This window comes from Heterodontus francisci, chromosome 26 (assembly GCF_036365525.1).
Source record: "Heterodontus francisci isolate sHetFra1 chromosome 26, sHetFra1.hap1, whole genome shotgun sequence".
Taxonomy (NCBI): Eukaryota; Metazoa; Chordata; class Chondrichthyes; order Heterodontiformes; family Heterodontidae; genus Heterodontus; species Heterodontus francisci.
Genome location: NC_090396.1, coordinates 18089285 through 18111619, shown reverse-complemented (window position 1 = coordinate 18111619; position 22335 = coordinate 18089285). Strand labels below are relative to the sequence as shown.

The window sequence follows — 22335 nt, the reverse complement described above, 5'->3', positions numbered from 1 at the left end:
ACAGGGCATTGGTGAGACCACATCTGGAGTACTTTGTACAGTACTGGTCTCCTTATTTAAGAAAGGATGTAAATGCATTGAAGGTAGTACAGAGAAGGTTTACTAGACTAATACCTGGAATAGGCGGGCTGTCTTATGAGGAAAGATCGGACTGGCTAGGCTTGTATCCACTGGAATTTAGAAGAATAAGAGGTGACTTGATTGAAACATTTAAGATCCTGAGGGGTCTTAACAGGGTGGATGTGGATGTTTCCCCTTGTAGGAGAATCTAGAACTAGGGGTCACTGTTTAAAAATAAAGGGTCGGCCATTTAAGACAGAGATGAGGAGAAATTTTTTCTCTGAGTGTCGTAAGTCTTTTTAATTCTTTTCCTCAAAAGGCGGTGGAAACAGTGTCTTTGAATATTTTTAAGGCGGGGTAGATATATTCTTGATCATCAAGGGGGTGGAAGGTTATCGGAGGTAGGTGAATATGTGGAGTAATCAGTTCAGCCATGAACTTATTGAATGGCGGAGCAGGCTCAAAGGGCCAAGCGGCCTACTCCTGCTCGTAATTCGTATGTTCGTATGTTTGTATCCATGGCTAACTAAGGAAGTTAAGGATGGTGTCAAATTCAAAGAAATGGCCTAGAATGCTGCAAAAGTTAGTGAAAATTAGGAAAATGTAAAATACTAGAAAAGGGTGGCTAAGAAAATAAAGGGAGAAATTAGAATAAGAGAGTAAACTAGCAAGAAATATAAAGACAGACAGTAAGAGCTTCTATAAGTATATAAAAAGGAAGAGAGTAGCTGAAGTAAACATTGGTCCCTTAGAGGATGAGACTTGGGAATTAATAATGGGAAACAAGGAAACAGCAGAGACTTTGAACAAGTATTTTCTATCTGTCTTCACAGAACAAGACACAAAAAAAGCCCAAGAATAGTAGAAAATTAGGGGGCAAAAGGGAGGGAGGAACTTACAATCACTATCACTAGAGAAAAATTACTAGGAAAACTAAAGGGACTAAAGGCTGAAAAGTCCCCTGGGCCTGATGACCTGCATCCTAGGGTCTTAAAAGAAGTGGCTGTAGAAATAGAGGATTTGTTGTAATCTTTCAAAATTCCCCAGATGCTAGAATGGTCCCAGCGGATTGAAAAACCACAAGAAAGGAAAGAGACGGAAAGCAGGAAACTATAGGCCAGTTAGCCTAACATCTGTCATTGGGAAAATGCTGGAATCCATTATTAAGGAAGTAGTAGCAAGACATTTAGAAAATCATAATAAAATCAAGGTCAGTATGGTTTGTGAAAGGAAAATCATGTTTGACAAATTTATTAGAGTTCTGTGAGGATGTAACGCACAGGGTGGATAAAGGAGAACAAATAGATGTAGTGTATTTGGCTTTCCAAAAGGCATTAGATAAAGCACCACAAAAAAAGGTTACTGCACAAGATAAGAACTTATGGTGTTGGGGATAATATATTAGCATGGATAGAAGATTGGCTAACTAACAGGAAAGAGAGAGTCGAGATAAACGGGTCATTTTCAGGTTGGCAAATTGTAACTAGTGGGGTGCCATAGGGATCAGTGCTGGAGTCTCAACTATTAGCAAACTATATTAATGACTCAGATGAAGAGGCCACGTATATTGTAGCCAAATTTGTTGATACAAAGATAGGTATGAAAGCAAGTTGTAAGGAGGACACAAAGGGTCTGCAAAGGGATATCGATAGGTTAAGTGAGTGGCAAAAATTTGGCAGATGGAGTATAATATTGGAAATGTGAAGTTGTCCATTTTGGTGGGAAAAATAGAAAAGCAAAATATTATTTAAATGGGAGAGACTACAGAATGCTGCAGTACAGAGGGATCTGGGTTTTCTCATACATGTATCACAAAACGTTAGCATGTAGGTACATTAAGTAAATTGGAAGGCAAATGGAATACTGGCCTTTATTGCGAGGGGGATGGAGTATAAAAGTAGGCAAGTGTAGCTTCAGCTGTACAAGGTGTTGGTGAGACCACATCTAGGATACTGTGTAGAGTTTAAGTCTCCTTATTTGCACTGGAGGCAATTCAGAGATGGTTTCCGAGGTTGGTTCCTGGGATGAAGGGGTTGTCTTATGAGGAAAGACTGAGCAGTTGGGCCTATACTCATTGGAGTCAGAAGAATGAGAGGTGATCTTATTGAAACATATAAGATTCTGAGGGGGCTTGACAGGGTAGATGCCAAGAGGATGTTTCCCCTCATGGGGGAATCTAGAACTAAGGGGCACTGTTTCACAATAAGAGGCCTCCCTTTTAAGATAGAGATGAGGAGGAATTTCTTCTCTCAGAGGGTCGTTAATCTTTGGAATTCTCTACCCCAGAGAGCAGTGGAGGCTGGGTCATTGAATATATTCAAGGCTGAGCTAAACAGATTGTTGATCTACAGGAAGTAAAGTGTTATGGGGGACAGGCAGGAAAGTGGAGTTAAGACCATGATCAGATCAGCCATGATCTATTGAATGGCAGAGCAAACTCGAGGGGCCAAATGGCCTACTCCTGCCCCTATTTCTTTTGATCCTTATGTGACTTGGTGTCTAATTTTGTTTGATAATTCACTGTGAAGTGTTAACCTTTTACTATTTTAAAAGCACTATATAAATGCAAAATGTTGTTATTGTACCCACTCTATTCACACAACATCCTTCCTAGAGTCTGGAGCCTAATACCATTGTGGTATTAGTAAGGTTTTATATAGATTTACCATCACATCTCCACTTTAATAATCACCTTACTGGTGTGCTGCACCATGGGTCCTTCACCTCATTGATGTCCTGCACCGTGGGCCCTTCACCTCACTGGTGTCCTGCACTGTGGGTCCTTCACCTCACTGGTGTCCTGCACTGTGAGATCCTTTACCTCACTGGTGTCCTGCACTGCGGACCCTTCACCTAACTGATGTTCTGCACCGTGAGCCCTTCACCTCACTGGTGTCCTGCACCGTGAGCCCTTCACCTCACTGGTGTCCTGCACTGTGGGTCCTTCACCTCACTGGTGTCCTGCACTGTGAGATCCTTTACCTCACTGGTGTCCTGCACTGCGGACCCTTCACCTAACTGATGTTCTGCACCGTGAGCCCTTTACCTCACTGGTGTCCTGCACTGCGAACCCTTCACCTCACTGGTGTCCTGCACCGCGAGCCCATTACCTCACTGGTGTCCTGCACCGTGAGCCCTCCACCTCACTGGTGTCCTGCACTGTGAGCCCTCCACCTCACTGGTGTCCTGCACTGTGAGCCCTCCACCTCACTGGTGTCCTGCACTGTGAGCCCTCCACCTCACTGGTGTCCTGCACCGTGAGCCCTCCACCTCACTGGTGTCCTGCACCGTGAGCCCTCCACCTCACTGGTGTCCTGCACTGTGGGTCCTTCACCTCACTGGTGTCCTGCACCGTGAGCCCTCCACCTCACTGGTGTCCTGCACCGTGAGCCCTCCACCTCACTGGTGTCCTGCACCATGGGCCCTTTACCTCACTGGTGTCCTGCACCGTGTGCCCTTCACCTCACTGGTGTCCTGCACTGTGGGTCCTTCACCTCACTGGTGTCCTGCACAGTGAGTCCTCCACCTCACTGGTGTCCTGCACTGTGGGCCTTTCACCTCACTGGTGTCCTGCACCGTGAGCCCTCCACCTCACTGGTGTCCTGCACTGTGGGCCCTCCACCTCACGGGTGTCCTGCACTGTGGGTCCTTCACCTCACTGGTGTCCTGCACTGTGAGCCCTTTACCTCACTTGCTGTCCTGCACCATGTGCCCTTCACCTCATTTGCTGTCCAGCACCGTGTGCCCTTCACCTCACTTGGTGTCCTGCACTGTGGGTCCTTCGCCTCACTGGTGTCCTGCACAGTGAGCCCTTTACCTCACTGGTGTCCTGCAATGTGGGTCCTTCACCTCACTGGTGTCCTGCACAGTGAGCCCTCCACCTCACTGGTGTCCTGCACTATGGGCACTTCACCTCACTGGTGTCCTGCACCGTGTGCCCTTCACCTCGCTGGTGTCCTGCACTGTGGGTCCTTCACCTCACTTGGTGTCCTGCACTGTGAGCCCTTTACCTCACTTGGTGTCCTGCACTGTGAGCCCTTTACCTCACTGGTGTCCTGCACTGTGGGTCCTTCACCTCACTTGGTGTCCTGCACTGTGAGCCCTTTACCTCACTGGTGTCCTGCACTGTGGGTCCTTCACCTCACTGGTGTCCTGCACCGTGAGCCCTCCACCTCACTGGTGTCCTGCACTGTGGGTCCTTCACCTCACTGGTGTCCTGCACTGTGAGCCCTTTACCTCACTGGTGTCCTGCACCGTGAGCCCTCCACCTCACTGGTGTCCTGCACTGTGGGTCCTTCACCTCACTGGTGTCCTGCACTGTGAGCCCTTTACCTCACTGGTGTCCTGCACCGTGAGCCCTCTACCTCACTGGTGTCCTGCACTGTGGGTCCTTCACCTCACTGGTGTCCTGCACTGTGGGTCCTTCACCTCACTGGTGTCCTGCACTGTGAGCCCTTTACCTCACTGGTGTCCTGCACTGCGGACCCTTCACCTCACTGATATTCTGCACCGTGAGCCCTTTACCTCACTGGTGTCCTGCACTGCGAACCCTTCACCTCTCTGGTGTCCTGCACCGTGAGCCCATTACCTCACTGGTGTCCTGCACTGTGAGCCCTCCACCTCACTGGTGTCCTGCACTGTGGGTCCTTCACCTCACTGGTGTCCTGCACTGTGAGCCCTCCACCTCACTGGTGTCCTGCACCGTGAGCCCTCCACCTCACTGGTGTCCTGCACTGTGGGTCCTTCACCTCACTGGTGTCCTGCACCGTGAGCCCTCCACCTCACTGGTGTCCTGCACCGTGAGCCCTCCACCTCAGTGGTGTCCTGCACCATGGGCCCTTTACCTCACTGGTGTCCTGCACCGTGTGCCCTTCACCTCACTGGTGTCCTGCACTGTGGGTCCTTCACCTCACTGGTGTCCTGCACAGTGAGCCCTCCACCTCACTGGTGTCCTGCACAGTGAGCCCTCCACCTCACTGGTGTCCTGCACTGTGGGCCTTTCACCTCACTGGTGTCCTGCACCGTGAGCCCTCCACCTCACTGGTGTCCTGCACTGTGGGTCCTTCACCTCACTTGGTGTCCTGCACTGTGGGCCCTCCACCTCACGGGTGTCCTGCACTGTGGGTCCTTCACCTCACTGGTGTCCTGCACTGTGAGCCCTTTACCTCACTGGTGTCCTGCAATGTGGGTCCTTCACCTCACTGGTGTCCTGCACAGTGAGCCCTCCACCTCACTGGTGTCCTGCACTATGGGCACTTCACCTCACTGGTGTCCTGCACCGTGTGCCCTTCACCTCGCTGGTGTCCTGCACTGTGGGTCCTTCACCTCACTGGTGTCCTGCACAGTGAGCCCTTTACCTCACTGGTGTCCTGCAATGTGGGTCCTTCACCTCACTGGTGTCCTGCACAGTGAGCCCTTTACCTCACTGGTGTCCTGCACAGTGAGCCCTTTACCTCACTGGTGTCCTGCACAGTGAGCCCTTTACCTCAAAAGTGTCCTGCACAGTGAGCCCTCCACCTCACTGGTGTCCTGCACAGTGGGCCCTTCACCTCACTGGTGTCCTGCACCGTGAGCCCTTTACCTCACTGGTGTCCTGCAATGTGGGTCCTTCACCTCACTGGTGTCCTGCACAGTGAGCCCTTCACCTCGCTGGTGTCCTGCACTATGGGCACTTTACCTCACTGGTGTCCTGCACCGTGTGCCCTTCACCTCGCTGGTGTCCTGCACTGTGGGTCCTTCACCTCACTGGTGTCCTGCACAGTGAGCCCTTTACCTCACTGGTGTCCTGCACCGTGTGCCCTTCACCTCGCTGGTGTCCTGCACTGTGGGTCCTTCACCTCAAAAGTGTCCTGCACAGTGAGCCCTCCACCTCACTGATGTCCTGCACTGTGGGCCCTTCACCTCACTGGTGTCCTGCAGCGTGTGCCCTTCACCTCGCTGGTGTCCTGCACTGTGGGTCCTTTACCTCACTTGCTGTCCTGCACCGTGTGCCCTTCACCTCACTTGGTGTCCTGCACTGTGAGCCCTTCACCTCACTGGTGTCCTGCACTGCGGACCCTTTACCTCACTGGTGTCCTGCACCGTGAGCCCTTTACCTCACTGGTGTCCTGCACTGTGAGCCCTTTACCTCACTGGTGTCCTGCACTGTGGGTCCTTCACCTCACTTGGTGTCCTGCACTGTGAGCCCTTTACCTCACTGGTGTCCTGCACTGTGGGTCCTTCACCTCACTTGGTGTCCTGCACTGTGAGCCCTTTACCTCACTGGTGTCCTGCACTGTGGGTCCTTCACCTCACTTGGTGTCCTGCACTGTGAGCCCTTTACCTCACTTGGTGTCCTGCACTGTGAGCCCTTTACCTCACTTGGTGTCCTGCACTGTGAGCCCTTTACCTCACTGGTGTCCTGCACTGTGGGTCCTTCACCTCACTTGGTGTCCTGCACTGTGAGCCCTTTACCTCACTGGTGTCCTGCACTGTGGGTCCTTCACCTCACTGGTGTCCTGCACCGTGAGCCCTCCACCTCACTGGTGTCCTGCACTGTGGGTCCTTCACCTCACTGGTGTCCTGCACTGTGAGCCCTTTACCTCACTGGTGTCCTGCACCGTGAGCCCTCCACCTCACTGGTGTCCTGCACTGTGGGTCCTTCACCTCACTGGTGTCCTGCACTGTGAGCCCTTTACCTCACTGGTGTCCTGCACCGTGAGCCCTCTACCTCACTGGTGTCCTGCACTGTGGGTCCTTCACCTCACTGGTGTCCTGCACTGTGAGCCCTTTACCTCACTGGTGTCCTGCACCGTGAGCCCTCTACCTCACTGGTGTCCTGCACTGTGGGTCCTTCACCTCACTGGTGTCCTGCACTGTGAGCCCTTTACCTCACTGGTGTCCTGCACTGTGGGTCCTTCATCTCACTGGTGTCCTGCACTGTGAGCCCTTTACCTCACTGGTGTCCTGCACCGTGAGCCATCCACCTCACTGGTGTCCCGCACCGTGAGCCCTCCACCTCATTGGTGTCCTGCACTGTGAGCCCTCCACCTCACTGGTGTCCTGCACTGTGAGCCCTTTACCTCACTGGTGTCCTGCACTGTGGGTCCTTCACCTCACTGGTGTCCTGCACTGTGAGCCCTTTACCTCACTGGTGTCCTGCACTGTGAGCCCTCCACCTCACTGGTGTCCTGCACTGTGAGCCCTCCACCTCACTAGTGTCCTGCACCGTGAGCCCTCCACCTCACTTGGTGTCCTGCACTGTGAGCCCTTTACCTCACTGGTGTCCTGCACTGTGGGTCCTTCACCTCACTGGTGTCCTGCACTGTGGGCCCTTCACCTCACTTGGTGTCCTTAATCATGGGCCCTTCACCTCACTTGGTGTCCTGCACCGTGTGCCCTTCACCTCACTTGGTGTCCTGCACCATGGGCCCTTCACCTCACTTGGTGTCCTGCACCATGGGCCCTTCACCTCACTTGGTGTCCTGCACCGTGTACCATTCTCCTCACTTGGTGTCCTGCACCGTGTGCCCTTCAACTCACTTGGTGTCCTTCATCATGGGCCCTTCACCTCACTTGGTGTCCTTCATCATGGGCCCTTCACCTCACTTGGTGTCCTGCACCGTGTGCCCTTCACCTCACTTGGTGTCCTGCATCATGGGCCCTTCACCTCACTTGGTGTCCTGCACCATGGGCCCTTCACCTCACTTGGTGTCCTGCACCATGGGCCCTTCACCTCACTTGGTGTCCTGCACCGTGTACCATTCTCCTCACTTGGTGTCCTGCACCGTGTGCCCTTCAACTCACTTGGTGTCCTTCATCATGGGCCCTTCACCTCACTTGGTGTCCTGCACCGTGTGCCCTTCAACTCACTTGATGTCCTTCATCATGGGCCCTTCACCTCACTTGGTGTCCTGCATCATGAGCCCTCCACCTCACTGGTGTCCTGCACTGTGGGTCCTTCACCTCACTGGTGTCCCGCACTGTGAGCCCTTTACCTCACTGGTGTCCTGCACCGCGAGCCCTCTACGTCACTGGTGTCCTGCACTGTGGGTCCTTCACCTCACTGGTGTCCTGCACTGTGAGCCCTTTACCTCACTGGTGTCCTGCACTGTGGGTCCTTCACCTCACTGGTGTCCTGCACCGTGAGCCCTCCACCTCACTGGTGTCCCGCACCGTGAGCCCTCCACCTCACTGGTGTCCTGCACCGTGAGCCCTCCACCTCACTGGTGTCCTGCACTGTGAGCCCTTTACCTCACTGGTGTCCTGCACTGTGGGTCCTTCACCTCACTGGTGTCCTGCACTGTGAGCCCTTCACCTCACTGGTGTCCTGCACTGTGAGCCCTCCACCTCACTGGTGTCCTGCACTGTGAGCCCTCCACCTCACTAGTGTCCTGCACCGTGAGCCCTCCACCTCACTTGATGTCCTGCACTGTGAGCCCTTTACCTCACTGGTGTCCTGCACTGTGGGTCCTTCACCTCACTGGTGTCCTGCACCATGGACCCTTCACCTCACTTGGTGTCCTTCATCATGGGCCCTTCACCTCACTTGGTGTCCTGCACCGTGTGCCCTTGACCTCACTTGGTGTCCTGCATCATGGGCCCTTCACCTCACTTGGTGTCCTGCACCATGGGCCCTTCACCTCACTTGGTGTCCTGCACCATGGGCCCTTCACCTCACTTGGTGTCCTGCACCGTGTGCCCTTCACCTCACTTGGTGTCCTGCATCATGGGCCCTTCACCTCACTTGGTGTGCTGCACCATGGGCCCTTCACCTCACTTGGTGTGCTGCACCATGGGCCCTTCACCTCACTTGGTGTCCTGCACCATGGGCCCTTCACCTCACTTGGTGTCCTGCACCATGGGCCCTTCACCTCACTTGGTGTCCTGCACCATGGGCCCTGGCCCTTCACCGCCACGGTGACCTGCACCGTGCGCCCTTCAACTCACTGGAAACCTGCACTTTAGACTTTAGCCCTTCACCTCACTGCACTGCATGGATCCTGACAGGAACCCAAAGTGAATTCTCTGCTGGGCTTAATCAGATGGCAGCTCATTCTCACACAGCTGTAAAGGGTTCCAATACCCACCACGTAGCCGCACTGTGCGTACACCAGGACAAGCAGGAAGAAGATCAGGGAAGCAGCAATCAGCTCTCGGATTATATGCTGGAATGTCTTCCCGAACACACACCATCTCCGCACAAAACGAAGCTGTCCTACAATCTATAAAAAAAAAAAGCACTGATATAGCACGATCTCAGGATATCCTAAATTGTGCTTTACAGATAATTAAATATTTTTGAAGGGTAGTCACTGTGGTAATATAGGATACGTGGCAGTCAATTTGCACAAAGCAAAATCCCACAAATGGCACTGTGATAATGATCACTATTTTAGTGTTGTTGGTTGAGGGATAAATGTCTGCCAGGACCCTGGGGAGCATTTCTATGTTCTACTTTGAATAGTGCCATGGGATCCTTTATACCACTTGAGAGGGCAGACAGGAGCTAGGCTTAATGTCTTATTCGTAAGACAGCACCTCCTATAGTGCTGCACTTTCTCAGTACTGCATCAAAGCATCAGTCTAGATTTTGTGCTCAAGTCTCTAGAGCAGGGTTTGAACCCAGAATCTTGTCATAGCTGACGTGGTGTGGATAAATGAGGAAAATGTAAACACAGCGTCTGGATGTCTATGGACCTTAAGTGTGCAGGCTCACAGGCAATTACACAAGCGGAACATCTTTTACTGCATGGCTGGGATGTTCCTTTTTATTCAGCATGTAGTTGGGCAGTTTGTTCCCAGACCTCCAGCCCCTCTTCAGAAAGATACTGGGAAGTCTAATCAGGTTGGCTAAGATGATTAAAGGATTCAATAGGGTAGATAGAGAGAAACTATTTCCTCTTCCAGAGAAGTCCAGAACAAGGGAGCATAACCTCAAAATTAGAGCTAGGCCTTTCAGAGATGATGTCAGGAAGCAGTTCTTCACGCAAAGGGTAGTGGAAATCTGGAACTCTCCCCACAAAAAGCTGTTGGCGCCTGAGTCTACTGTATATTTCAAAACTGAGATTGATAGATTTTTGTTGGTTAAATGTATTAAGGATCAAGGAACAGGCGGCGCAGTGGTTAGCACCGCAGCCTCACAGCTCCAGCGACCCGGGTTCAATTCTGGGTACTGCCTGTGTGGAGTTTGCAAGTTCTCCCTGTGTCTGCGTGAGTTTTCTCCGGGTGCTCCGCTTTCCTCCCACAAGCCAAAAGACTTGCAGGTTGGTAGGTAAATTGGCCATTATAAATTGCCCCTAGTAAAGGTAGGTGGTAGGGAAATATAGGGACAGGTGGGGATGTGGTAGGAATATGGGATTAGTGTAGGATTAGTATAAATGGGTGGTTGATGGTCGGCACAGACTCGGTGGGCCGAAGGGTCTGTTTCAGTGCTGTATCTCTAAAAAATAAAAAAAAAAAGAACCAAGGCAGGTAAATGGAACTGAAGGGCAGATCAGCCATGATCTATGTGAATGGTGGAACAGGCTCGAGGGGCTGATTGGCCTCCTCCTGTTCCTATATTCCTATGTGTGCAACTGCTCTCTGCACCTGCTGGAGAGGAGGGATGCTGTAATCACTGAGTGCCAACCAGCTCCGTGTGGAGTGTCAGATCTTCCAGGTGTCCTCCACACTCTGCCTGTTCCCACCACGATCCCCCCCCCACCCCGCCCCCAAACACCCAGCAGAGTCCTAGCCTCCTGCAGCTTTAACTCCACGTCAGCATTTCTACACATGCATCTCCATTGTGCAAATCAGCCAGCTTACTCACAGATTTATGAGCTCTCGGGCTGTTTAGTAGTGGCTGGGGGCTGTGTGAGTGAATACACAGACATGTTACCCTCCCCTCCCTCTTGCTGGCCAGACTGAGATTAAGATCTGACACGGTGAAGACTTGCTACACTACTTTCTTACTAAAATAAAGTTTATTTATCTCTTTCTCCATGCCAGGGATGAGGGCTTTTTTCTTTTAGTAAAATCATCTATCCATTAATCAAGGTCCCAATTACTTGTAAAGGATGTCAGGCCTTGGTAGAGGGTGCAGAGAAGATTGGCCAGAATGGTACCAGGGATGAGGGATTTCAGTTGTGTGGCGAGGCTAGGCTGTTGTCCTTCGAGCAAAGAAGATCGAGGACATTTAACAGAGGTATTTAAAATTGAGTGGTTTCAATAAGCGTAAACAAGGAACAACTGTTTCCACTGGCAGAAGGGTCAGTAACCAGAGGACACAGATTTAAGATAATTCACAAAAGAGCCAGAAGGAAGGTGAGAAATGTTCATACACAACGAGTTGTTGTGATCTGGAATGTGCTGCCTGAAAGGGGGTAAAAGCAGTTTCAATAGCAACTGTCGAAAGGGAATTTGATATATGCTTGAAGGGAAAATTTTTCAGGGCTATGGGGCAAGGTCAGCGGAGTGAGACTAAATGGATAACTCTTTCAAAGAGTTAGCACAGATAGTCTCCTGTGCTGTAAGGTTCCAGTCTTTCTGATTCATGAGAACCTGTTATTGATGGTGTGTAAGTCAGGCTGCTTATACCCCAGGTTGCCAGCAGATCCTCTACTCCTCCTGTAAACTGCTTATGTACCTTCAAGGTGAGAATGGTGAGCAGTAATGCAGCGAGACTGGTGACCCCTTGAGCCAGAAGCGCAACATGGTAGAAACTGACGAACGCCCGGCGATTGCTTTTGTAGTGGCTGAGCTGCCTGTCGGCTACTTTGATGTGGCTGAAGTGGAAGGCGGGGATGAGCATGCAAAGGAGGATTATGAGAAGCTGGAGGTACCTCCGGACCTCTTTGAAATAAGCCAAACCCTCCCTGTTCAGGGCGATGACCTCGGCAAACAGGAAACAGAAGCTGAAGAGGAGCAGCAGAACCTGCACAAAGAGGAGGCGACAGTCAGTGGAAGAGGCAGCACCAACATTTTGAACACGACACTGTCAGTCAACAGAGAGACCTCATCTACAAAATAGACAAGTTTGGAAACACCTTGTTGTTGAAACCTCCAGTTTCAGTGCTGGTACACACCCCAACAGTGATCTTCAGAAGAGCTCCTTTACCCATGGGTAAGTCCTTCTCCCTGAACCCCAGCATGATTTCCAGATTCACACCATCTCTGTCCTCAGCCTTTGTCAAATCACTGCAAAAACCCAACATTCAGGTGTTGGGGAGATGGAACCAAAAGGTAGCGTTCTGAACTATCTGAGATATGAGTGAAAGAACACAACAATATCAGGAAGCAGACACCTGAAGCACATCCAGTGGGAAAACAGAGAGCAATGCAGGGTTCAGCAGAGCAGACCTGAAGTCAGGGGCTATCTCCAAGAACATGATTAAGCAATGGAAGCTTGGATCTGACGGTTAGATATTGCCCATACAATTAGAAATTGAATATTTACAACACAAAATCCTCTCCCCACCCACCCCTCTTCCAAATGGACTTTTTTAACCCTCATTCTTAGGATGTGGACATTGTTGGAAAGGCCAGCATTTACCACCCATTCCTCGTTGCCCAGATTTAGTACAAATGAGAGGCTTCCGATGGCACTGAATAGTCAGCCATGTTGGTGTGGGACTGGAATGCAGATAGGTAGGCCAGACCAGGTAAGGACAGAATAAAAGGACATTACTGAAGCAGTTAGGGTATCTACGACAATCCGACAGCTTCATGCTCACTTTTATTGATTAGAGCTTTTTAATTTCCAGCTATGTTCATTAAACCGAATTCCAGTTCTCAAACCACACTGGTGGGATTGGAACTCACTGGATTTGGAGTCCAATCCTTGGATTCACAGTCAAATAAAAGAAAAGTCAGACTTGTATTTATATAGTGCTTTTTGTGACCTTACAAGGTCCCAAGGCGTTTTACAGCCAAAGAAGTACTTTTGAAGTGTGGTGACTGATGTAGGAAATGCGGCTGCCGATTTGTGCACAGCAATTTCTCAGGAACATAAATAAGATAATGGCCAGATAATCTTTTATTTAAGGTGTTGGCTGAGGATAAATATTGGCCTAGGACATTGGGAAGAAATACCCTGCTCTTTCAAAAGTGCTACAGAGTCTTTTACATGTACCTGAGAGGACAGACATGGTCTTATTTTAACGTCTCACCCAAAAGACTCACCTCTGACAGTGCAGCAGTCCCTCAGTATTACACTGGAGTATCAGCCTAGATTATGGGGTCAGGTCACGTGGGGTTTGAACTCCCAACCTTTGACTCGAGACAAGAGTGCTACCACTGAGCCACAGCTGACACCATAAACACTAACTATCATACCCTGATAACTTCAAATAGAAACTGGCAGACATATGTAATTACGTGGAGGTGTGTGGTGGAGGACTGAACCTGACTTCCCTGCTAGAAGAGACCAGGTACTGGCTAGTGCCTGCTGTGTGTTGGGAGTTTGAGCAGGCTCTTTGTAAGTGTTACAGAGTAATGCTTACCATCGACACCAGTAACAGGTCCACTCCTCCACTCGGGCGTAGCACAGAGAAGGGTTTAATATCGACGGTCGGTGTGACCGGCACCTCAGGCTGAAACTCCACCAGTAACGTCACAACTGCGTACAGATCCACGTCCTGGCTGTACTGTGTGAACTCAACAAACACGGCCCATGTCCTGGGACAGAAGAGAGCAGAATATAAGATAATCGCTAATAAATGCAATAGGGAATTCAGGAGAAACCTCTTTACCCAGAGAGTGTTTAGAATGTAGAACCCACTACCACATGGAGTAGTTGAGGGAAATAGTGTAGATTTATTTAAGGGGAAGCTAGATAAACATATGAGGGAGAAAAGAATGGAAGGATACACTAATAGAGCGAGATGCAGTAGGGTAGGAGGAGGTTCATATAAAGCATAATCACTAGCATGGACCAGTTGGGTTCACTGGCCTGTTCCTGTGCTGTAGGTTCTATGTAACTGAGGGAAAACTGACAGCCTGAGTCTGGAAACATCTACATCGCATCCCACACTGAGGCTGCTCCCTTCTCTAAAACGGTTTGCAACTGGCCATAAGACACTGTTCATTTCCAAGCACAAAGCTTCGGTTAAGAGGAAATCTGGTGCCTTCCAGCAGATATCTTGGGGCAGGTAGAGAGTGAGGGACACAGTGTAAGCTAGCTGGTAGCATCTGCAACAACTTACATATAGCTCTGCGTGGAACTCCTCGCCAATCGCACAGAGCTGCAATCATTATCAACAGCTGAACACAAGGACCAATCGAAACAGGGGCCTGGAGGGGGTGAGTGTACATGGAGGAGGCTGCACCTTGTGGGAAGTTATGCACTATTACTCTTGCTTAAAGTACTGCTCTCACCTCAGTACTGTCAGAATGGAGGACTTCTTAGTCCCTTGCAGATGGTGGTATGAACCTGTAGGTGGCAGAAACTAAAAGGGTCATGGTAGATATATTGTGAGAGTCATTGTTCTGGCTTTTGTTCCATTGCTTATCAAAATTACAGACACAATGCGAGTGTTCAGATTTGCTGCATAATCACAGAGCTACTTACAATCTTCAGCGTGCTTTCAATACATTGGCATTTGTTTTAATGCAGATCTTACTGAAATAGTAAATACTGGTGACATTATTAAGTTTGGAAGAGTTTAGTGGTCCTGACAGTTCAAATAAACAAAAATTAGTAGCCCTGTTGGAAGGAGAAATATTACTGAGGTTGCATGTGTCGAAGAGTATGGACTACTGGGATTAATTTAGCCCCTTGCCCCACACAGCCAGGGCTGTGATCTGAAACCCTCCCCCCACCAAAACTGCCAGGGCTCTCACCTACAGCCCCTCTCCCTACATCACCAGAACTCCAACCTGCAGCCAATCTTGCACAGCAGGAGGGTCGCGCTGTCTCCTCGTCAGCTGCTGTGAACTGATGACCAAGCATTTCCTCAAAGTTTGGAGCAGCTTCTGCTTCATTGGATAGTCTCCTCAGGTGCACACCTCCGGGTCAGTAGATGGCAGCTGGCTGTGGAGATCGCTGGATTGGGGCAGTTTTCGGCACCCGGAAGTCCCTTCGGGGACTGGAGCAGTGTCTTTGGTGGGCTTGGGGGATGGGGATGGAGCCAGAGGACCATGGGCAACAGGCAGAAGAAGAAAGAGTCAGAGGGAGCAGCCTGAGGTCTGCGCCGGCCATTGGAAAACAGTGTTGGCAAGGGGGAATTGAGGGCCACAGAGGAGAAACTAGGGAGCATGGACGCCTCAGAGATCGAGAAGCCTTGAGATGCTGAAGAGGCCTCTGGTGATCTGCATACCAAGGTAATCTGTGACTCATGGGTTCAAGTGGAACTAGCAATAGGAGGGCCATGAGCGTGCCTGCTCTCAACTTTGTTCTTGCAGTATTCAAGTGCAGTATTTAAGTCTAAAACTCCCTTGTGAAGAGTGGGGATAAGAGGTTGTGAGAGGGAGGGTCAGGATCGCAAATCTGTACTCCTGTTGAAGCGAAGCATTCCTGCATCCCACTGTTTAACAAACAAGTCTGCAACATTGCTGATTCAAAACAAAGAGTTAAACTCTTAACGGTTCTCCTGCTTCGGGGTGGCGATCAATGGTTGCCCACTGTATTGAGTTTGTTTCTTTCAGATAAGTTCTTTTCTTCATGAGTGTACTTTCATGTTTGGTGCCAGTGGAATACAGAGACACAGAGCTGGAACCTTCAATGCTCAGTGTGCTTTTTCCTGCATTTACACTTGTATGGACATAACTCCAACCTGGAGCCCCCTTGTTTTGATAGAGCTTTGTCCTGGAGCCCCCTTGTATTGACAGGGCTCTGTCCTGAATCCCCCTCCTATTGACAGAGCTCTGCACATCACTGTCCTCACCATCAGGTTCCAATAGCCCTTTTAGTGCTCATCACTCCAAGATAATTAAAAGGAGGCAAACCTTTGATATGTTACTTACATTGCATCAACCCAGCTGTTCTGGTGCAAGGCCCTCAAAACTGCACTGCTTCCATCAGAATTGTTCCCAAGCTCCAGTGTGTGTCCGCCACTGCCATAGATCCCTGTCTCTCCTGTGTACCAGCTGCGAGAACACACATTTCCTTCACTGCCGTGCGAACAGCTGGTGCTCAGCCAGGCTCACAGTTCCATAACTTGTCTACCTGTGCCTGAACTCACTGTGTGCCCATTGGCCACTGATTGCTCACTGCTCTTCAAATCGTTTCCCCCATCCTTCCCCTGAAGATGCTGTTTCTGGGGTAAAGTCCTGCCAACCTCACTCCAAATATCAGTCAGCTATTCAACTGTACAAGGAAGACTGTCCAGCCCAATAAAGCCAGAGCTGGAAAATGAGAGACATCCAATGAGACTGACATATTTACAGGCAATTTCAGTGGAACTGAACTGTTCACCTACTTGAAGTGCCCCAGAGGCCACTGACTGTCTCAAAGACACCAAGTTGAAAGAGGTTTAGATACAGAGTAAAGCTCCCTCTATACTGTTCCATCAAACACTCCCAGGCCAGATACAGCATGTGTTAGGTCCAGAATAAAGCTTCCTCTACACTGTCCCATATATTCTTGGGTTAAACATAGGGTAATATCTCTTCTGCTCTTCCTCAACATGGAAGAATGCCTCTTATTACATCAATTCCATTCCTTACTCTTGTCTTCTCAGAGCTTGGCCTATTATGCTTGTTTGTTGTGGTCTGGCCTCCTTGAGAAATGTGTGGAGATTACTTGTGTCTTTACTTGTGTCTTTCCTGCCCTTCAACCTATTGGCAGAAAGAAATTCAACCGTTTCAGCCTGGATCAAGAGATAAAGAGACCACTAACTGAGCAGGCGCACTATGCCCCCTCTCCGACTAATTTTATGCCAAGAGATTTTTAAGACAATGTGACTGGAGACTTTTTTTTTTAGAATTAGAACATTTACAGCGCAGTACAGGCCCTTCGGCCCTCGATGTTGCGCCGACCTGTGAAACCATCTGACCTACACTATTCCATTTTCATCCATATGTCTATCCAATGACCACTTAAATGCCCTTAAAGTTGGCAAGTCTACTACTGTTGCAGGCAGGGTGTTCCACGCCCCTACTACTCTCTGAGTAAAGAAACTACCTCTGACATCTGTCCTATATCTGTCACCCCTCAACTTAAAGCTATGTCCCCTCGTGTTTGCCATCACCATCCGAGGAAAAAGACTCTCACTATCCACCCTATCTAACCCTCTGATTATCTTATATGTCTCTATTAAGTCACCTCTCCTCCTCCTTCTCTCCAACGAAAACAATCTCAAGTCCCTCAGCCTTTCCTCGTAAGACCTTCCCTCCATGCCAGGCAACATCCTAGTAAATCTCCTCTGCACCCTTTCCATAGCTTCCACATCCTTCCTATAATGCGGTGACCAGAACTGCATGCAATACTCCAGGTGCGGTCTCACCAGAGTTTTGTACAGCTGCAGCATGACCTCATGGCTCCGAAAGTCGATCCCCTACTAATAAAAGCTAACACACCATATGCCTTCTTAACAGCCCTATTAACCTGGGTAGCAACCTTCAGGGATTTATGCACCTGGACACCAAGATCTCTCTGTTCATCCACACTACCAAGAATCTTCCCATTAGCCCAGTACTCTGCATTCCTGTTACTCCTTCCAAAGTGAATCACCTCACACTTTTCCGCATTAAACTCCATTTGCCATCTCTCAGCCCAGCTCTGCAGCCTATCTATGTCCCTCTGTACCCTACAACATCCTTCGGCACTATCCACAACTCCACCGACCTTAGTGTCATCCGCAAATTTACTAACCCACCCTTCTACACCCTCTTCCAGGTCATTTATAAAAATGACAAACAGCAGTGGCCCCAAAACAGATCCTTGCGGTACACCACTAGTAACTAAACTCCAGGATGAACATTTGCCATCAACCACCACCCTCTGTCTTCTTTCAGCTAGCCAATTTCTGATCCAAAGCTCTAAATCACCTTCAACCCCATACTTCCGTATTTTCTGCAATAGCCTACCATGGGGAACCTTATCAAACGCCTTACTGAAATCCATATACACCACATCCACTGCTTTACCCTCATCCACCTGTTTGGTCACCTTCTCGAAAAACTCAATAAGGTTTGTGAGGCACGACCTACCCGTCACAAAACCGTGCTGACTATCGCTAATGAACTTATTCTTTTCAAGATGATTATAAATCCTGTCTCATAACCTTTTCCAACATTTTACCCAGAACCGAAGTAAGGCTCACAGGTCTATAATTACCAGGGCTGTCTCTACTCCCCTTCTTGAACAAGGGGACAACATTTGCTATCCTCCAGTCTTCCAGCACTATTCCTGTCGACAATGACGACTTAAAGATCATGTGACCAAAGAATGCCATTGTAAGCTGCAAAATCAGTGGTGGTAGCCAATAGCAGGATTTGTTCTTACCCTGTGAAGCCATCTGATGAATAAGCCCAACTTTGATTGGTACTACTGGTCTCCACAGACCAGCCAATCCCGTAAGTCATTGTTTCAGTGCTCAAGGAGTTGGAATGGTTGTAGATACTGTCAGGGTTAATGCCAGGGATTAACCTCTCAACCCATAGGGGACAATGTCCTGAGAAAGGTACACAACAGAGAATTACACATTCTGATCTCTCACATTGCTGTGCACTTATATTACAGTACTGTGTGTGGAAACATGCGCTCCATACAATGGAAAGAAAACTGCTTCGCAGGAGCTACATGCCATCCTACAGACATTTGTAGCTAGAATCTGTTCATTGGAAGAGATTGTGTTTGTGTTTGGAAGCATTGGGTTCCCATTCAAAGGGTTTGTCGGCTTCAGAAGAAAGCATTTGGCTCCCATTCAAAGCAGTGAATATCTCTAAGTGCACAGAGTTCCTGTCGGTTGATTTATTTAGATGGTTTAATCTGCTAGCATACAATGACTATGTTTTGACAAACTACAACACTGAATTTGTCACTGTATAGTTTTATCTACAAATAGAAGCATATCCCCTAAGCAGGGCTCCCCAACCCAACTTGCAATTTAGTTAGACTGGTCAGCTGGAATAGTGCATTAGTGTTTAACTGGAGCACACAGTGTTGAATTCAGCCTCTAACGCTGGTCCTCTGGAGCTGCAACGTTCGCCCACCTGTCCATGTCCTACCTTCCTTGGATTGGACTTGTTGTAACTGCGGTACTCCGAGCAATGTCAGCCTGGGGTTATTGTACAGGTGAGGCAGTAACACGACCTCTACCCATTGCCAGAAATCAGCCAGCCTATAAAACAAACACAATCCATTGGCACCAACACAACAGACAACTGAGTGACCCACCAAAACTGGGTTCAAATCCAGCCCACTCTGATTGGAACACAAGAAGTAGGAGCAGGAGTAGGCCATTCAGCCCCTCAAGCCTGCCTCACCATTCAATAAGATCATGGCTGATCTGTCCCGGGCCTCAACTCCTCTTTCGGACCTGCTCCGCATAACCCTCACTCCCCGAGATTTCAAAAATCTATCTACCTCCTCCTTAAATAAATTTAGTAACCTAGCCTCCACGATCTCTGAGGTAGAGAATTCCAGAGATTCACTACCCTTGAGAGAAGAAATTCCTTCCTGTTGCTGGCTGTGCAGACAATGAACTTGGATCGTTCCAATCCATGATCTACTGGGCGTGGACCCAATACAGGAAAATGCCTTCTGATTGGCACCAATCCGACTCTGTGAAGCCACAAGACAGTAGCTGTAGGACATGGGATAGTACCAGACTGGTGCAATAGGCTGATGAGACATAATGTGGGTGCACTATAGAGAGAGCTTTACTCTGTATATAACCTGTGCTGTACCTGACTGTGCAGGGTTTGACTGGACAGTGTAGACAGAGCTTTGATCTGTAGCTAACCTGTGCTGTACTTGATTGGACAAGGTTTGACGCTGACACTGGTGTCCCAATCCCCAGCATTAACAGCTCTCAACTAGACTACAAGAATCAGAAAAAAAAACACAATACCCTGTGGTACCAAGGCTTCAGAAAATGGGTTTATAGAGGGTGAGAGGAATGGATCAATTATCCAGGACTTAGTGCAGTTTGTAGTAGCTGAGCAACTCCATTCTGGTGCACTACGTTCGGACAGTTCGGTAAATCTAGAGGTACAGTTCCGGACCCTAATTCGAGGTTTGGTAACTCGAGTGGGCCCATCCTGGACCCTGAATGGAGGGTGTGTTAACTTTCCAAGTTGAGCATCAAATTCTTAACAAGAATCTCCCAACAGCAGAGCTTCTCCCATTCTCATCGAGCCTAGTACTGCAATTCCTGGAGATGGAGAATAAACTGACCCAGCAGTCTTGCTAGCACAATATAATGGTACTGGATGGACCCAGTGGTCTGATGCAACTCAATTTAATGACTTTGCAGCATCCTTCCCTACAACATACGAATTAGGAGCAGAAGACCATTCAGCCCCTCGAGCCTGCACCGCCATTCAATAAGATCATGGCTGATCTGATTGTGTCTCGAATTCCACATTCCCATCTACCCCGATAACCTTTGAATCCCTTGCCTAACAAGAATCTATCAACCTCCGCCTTTAAAGTATTCAATGACCCCACCTCCACCACCTTCTGAAGCAGAGAGTTCCAAAGTCGCACAATCCTCTGAAAGAAAAAAATTCTCTTCATCTCTTTCCTAAAAGGGCGACCCTTAATGTTAAACAGTGCCCTCTAGTTCTGGACTCACCCACAAGAGGAAACATCCTTTCCCATTCCACCTTGTCAAGACCATTCAGGATCTTATATACTTGAATCAAGTCTCCCCTCACTCTTCTAAATTCCAGTAAAAACAAGCCCAGTCTGTCCAATCTTTCCTCATAAGACAACCTGCTCATTCCAGGTATCAATCTAGTAAACCTCCTCCAACGCATTCACATCCTTCCTTAAATAAAGAGACCAAAACTGCACACAGTATTCGAGATGTGGTCTCACCAATGCTCTGTATAACTGACGCATAACATCCTTACTTTAATTTTCAATTCCTTTCTTAATAAAGGATAGCATTCCATTAGCCTTCTTTATTACTTGTTGTACCTGCATATGAACTTTTTGTGACTCAGGCACAAGAACACTTAGATCCCTCTGCACCCCGGAATTCTGCAGTCATTCTCCAATTATGTAATACTCTGCTGTTTTATTCCTCCTGCCAAAGTGAACAACTTTACATTTTCTCACATTTTGCTCCATCTGCCAGATTTCTGCCCACTCACTCAACCTATCTATATCATACTTTCCTACCTATCTTTGTGTCATCTGCAAAGTTAGCTACCATGCCATCGCTCCCCTCATCTAAGTCATTGATATAAATTGTAAATAGTTGAGGCCCCAGCACAGACCCCAGCAGGACTCCACTCGTAACATCCTGCCAATCAGAAAAGGACCCATTTATGTATCCTCTCATAGCTCTGAAAGCAGCTATGGTGACCCAAAGGGGCAATGAGAAAGAAAGAGAGAGGGGGGCAGCATATAATTTAAAAAAGAAAATGAACTCTAATTTTTAAAGTGTTGCAGATCACTGACCTCCGGATAGCAGTAAAGTTGGGTGTGTGCAGAGTCCTGCCAACAATGGACTGTCGAATGGAGTTTTGCAGGAGACGGGCGTTGGTGTTTTGGAAACAGCCCTGGTAATTAATGGTGAGCACCACCAGCAGGAGGAGCATGTGCACAACACAGTTCTACAGAGAAAGGAATTCCACCAGAAATAAGTATTCAAGCAGCATCACAGGGACACATTCTAATCCTCTATAGATCCATCCAAGGCCTCGCTTCTCCCGTCTCCAGACCCTTCTCCAGCCTCATGTCCTTGTTTCCACCCTCCACTTTTCCAATTCTACACTTTCCTTCTCCCTCTGCTCTATCAATGGTGGGAACTCTTTCATCCATCTCATCCCTACAATCTGAAGCCCTTTGTTTCATTCCTCCCTGCCTTTAAGATTCTCCCACAAGCTATCCTCTCTGGCCCATGCTTTTAGTCACATCCCGAATTCCTCTCCCAACCTCAACTGCCTTGGCATGCTTCGCTATGTTGAAGGTGGAAAATAACATTCACTCACTATTCGCCTCAGACATAGTTAATGGATGCTTTCAATGGTTCAATAGGTAAAATGTATGATGCTGACACAGGCAGATTGGCAAGTTCCCAGATTCCGTTGGGTAATATTAGCTGGTGCAACAGCAGGGATGTACCAACTGGTCTCATTACATGAGAAAACAGAGGAACAGGAGGAGGCCATTCACCCTGTTCTGCCATTCAGTTAGATCAT

General features: G+C 48.9%; 1 protein-coding gene across 1 annotated transcript in view; it reads right to left on the bottom strand.

The window, feature by feature from the left end:
* The window catches only part of pkd1b (polycystic kidney disease 1b), a 208320-nt gene that overhangs the window by 14316 nt on the left and 171669 nt on the right, over positions 1 to 22335 (bottom strand). Inside the window, exons 33-38 of the mRNA XM_068058630.1 lie at positions 21593 to 21747; positions 19189 to 19301; positions 18464 to 18632; positions 13521 to 13695; positions 11666 to 11953; positions 9129 to 9263 (exon numbers count right to left, since the gene is read on the bottom strand). Of these exons, the coding sequence (XP_067914731.1) occupies positions 9129 to 9263; positions 11666 to 11953; positions 13521 to 13695; positions 18464 to 18632; positions 19189 to 19301; positions 21593 to 21747 (1035 nt within the window). The remainder of the gene's footprint in view (positions 1 to 9128; positions 9264 to 11665; positions 11954 to 13520; positions 13696 to 18463; positions 18633 to 19188; positions 19302 to 21592; positions 21748 to 22335) is intronic.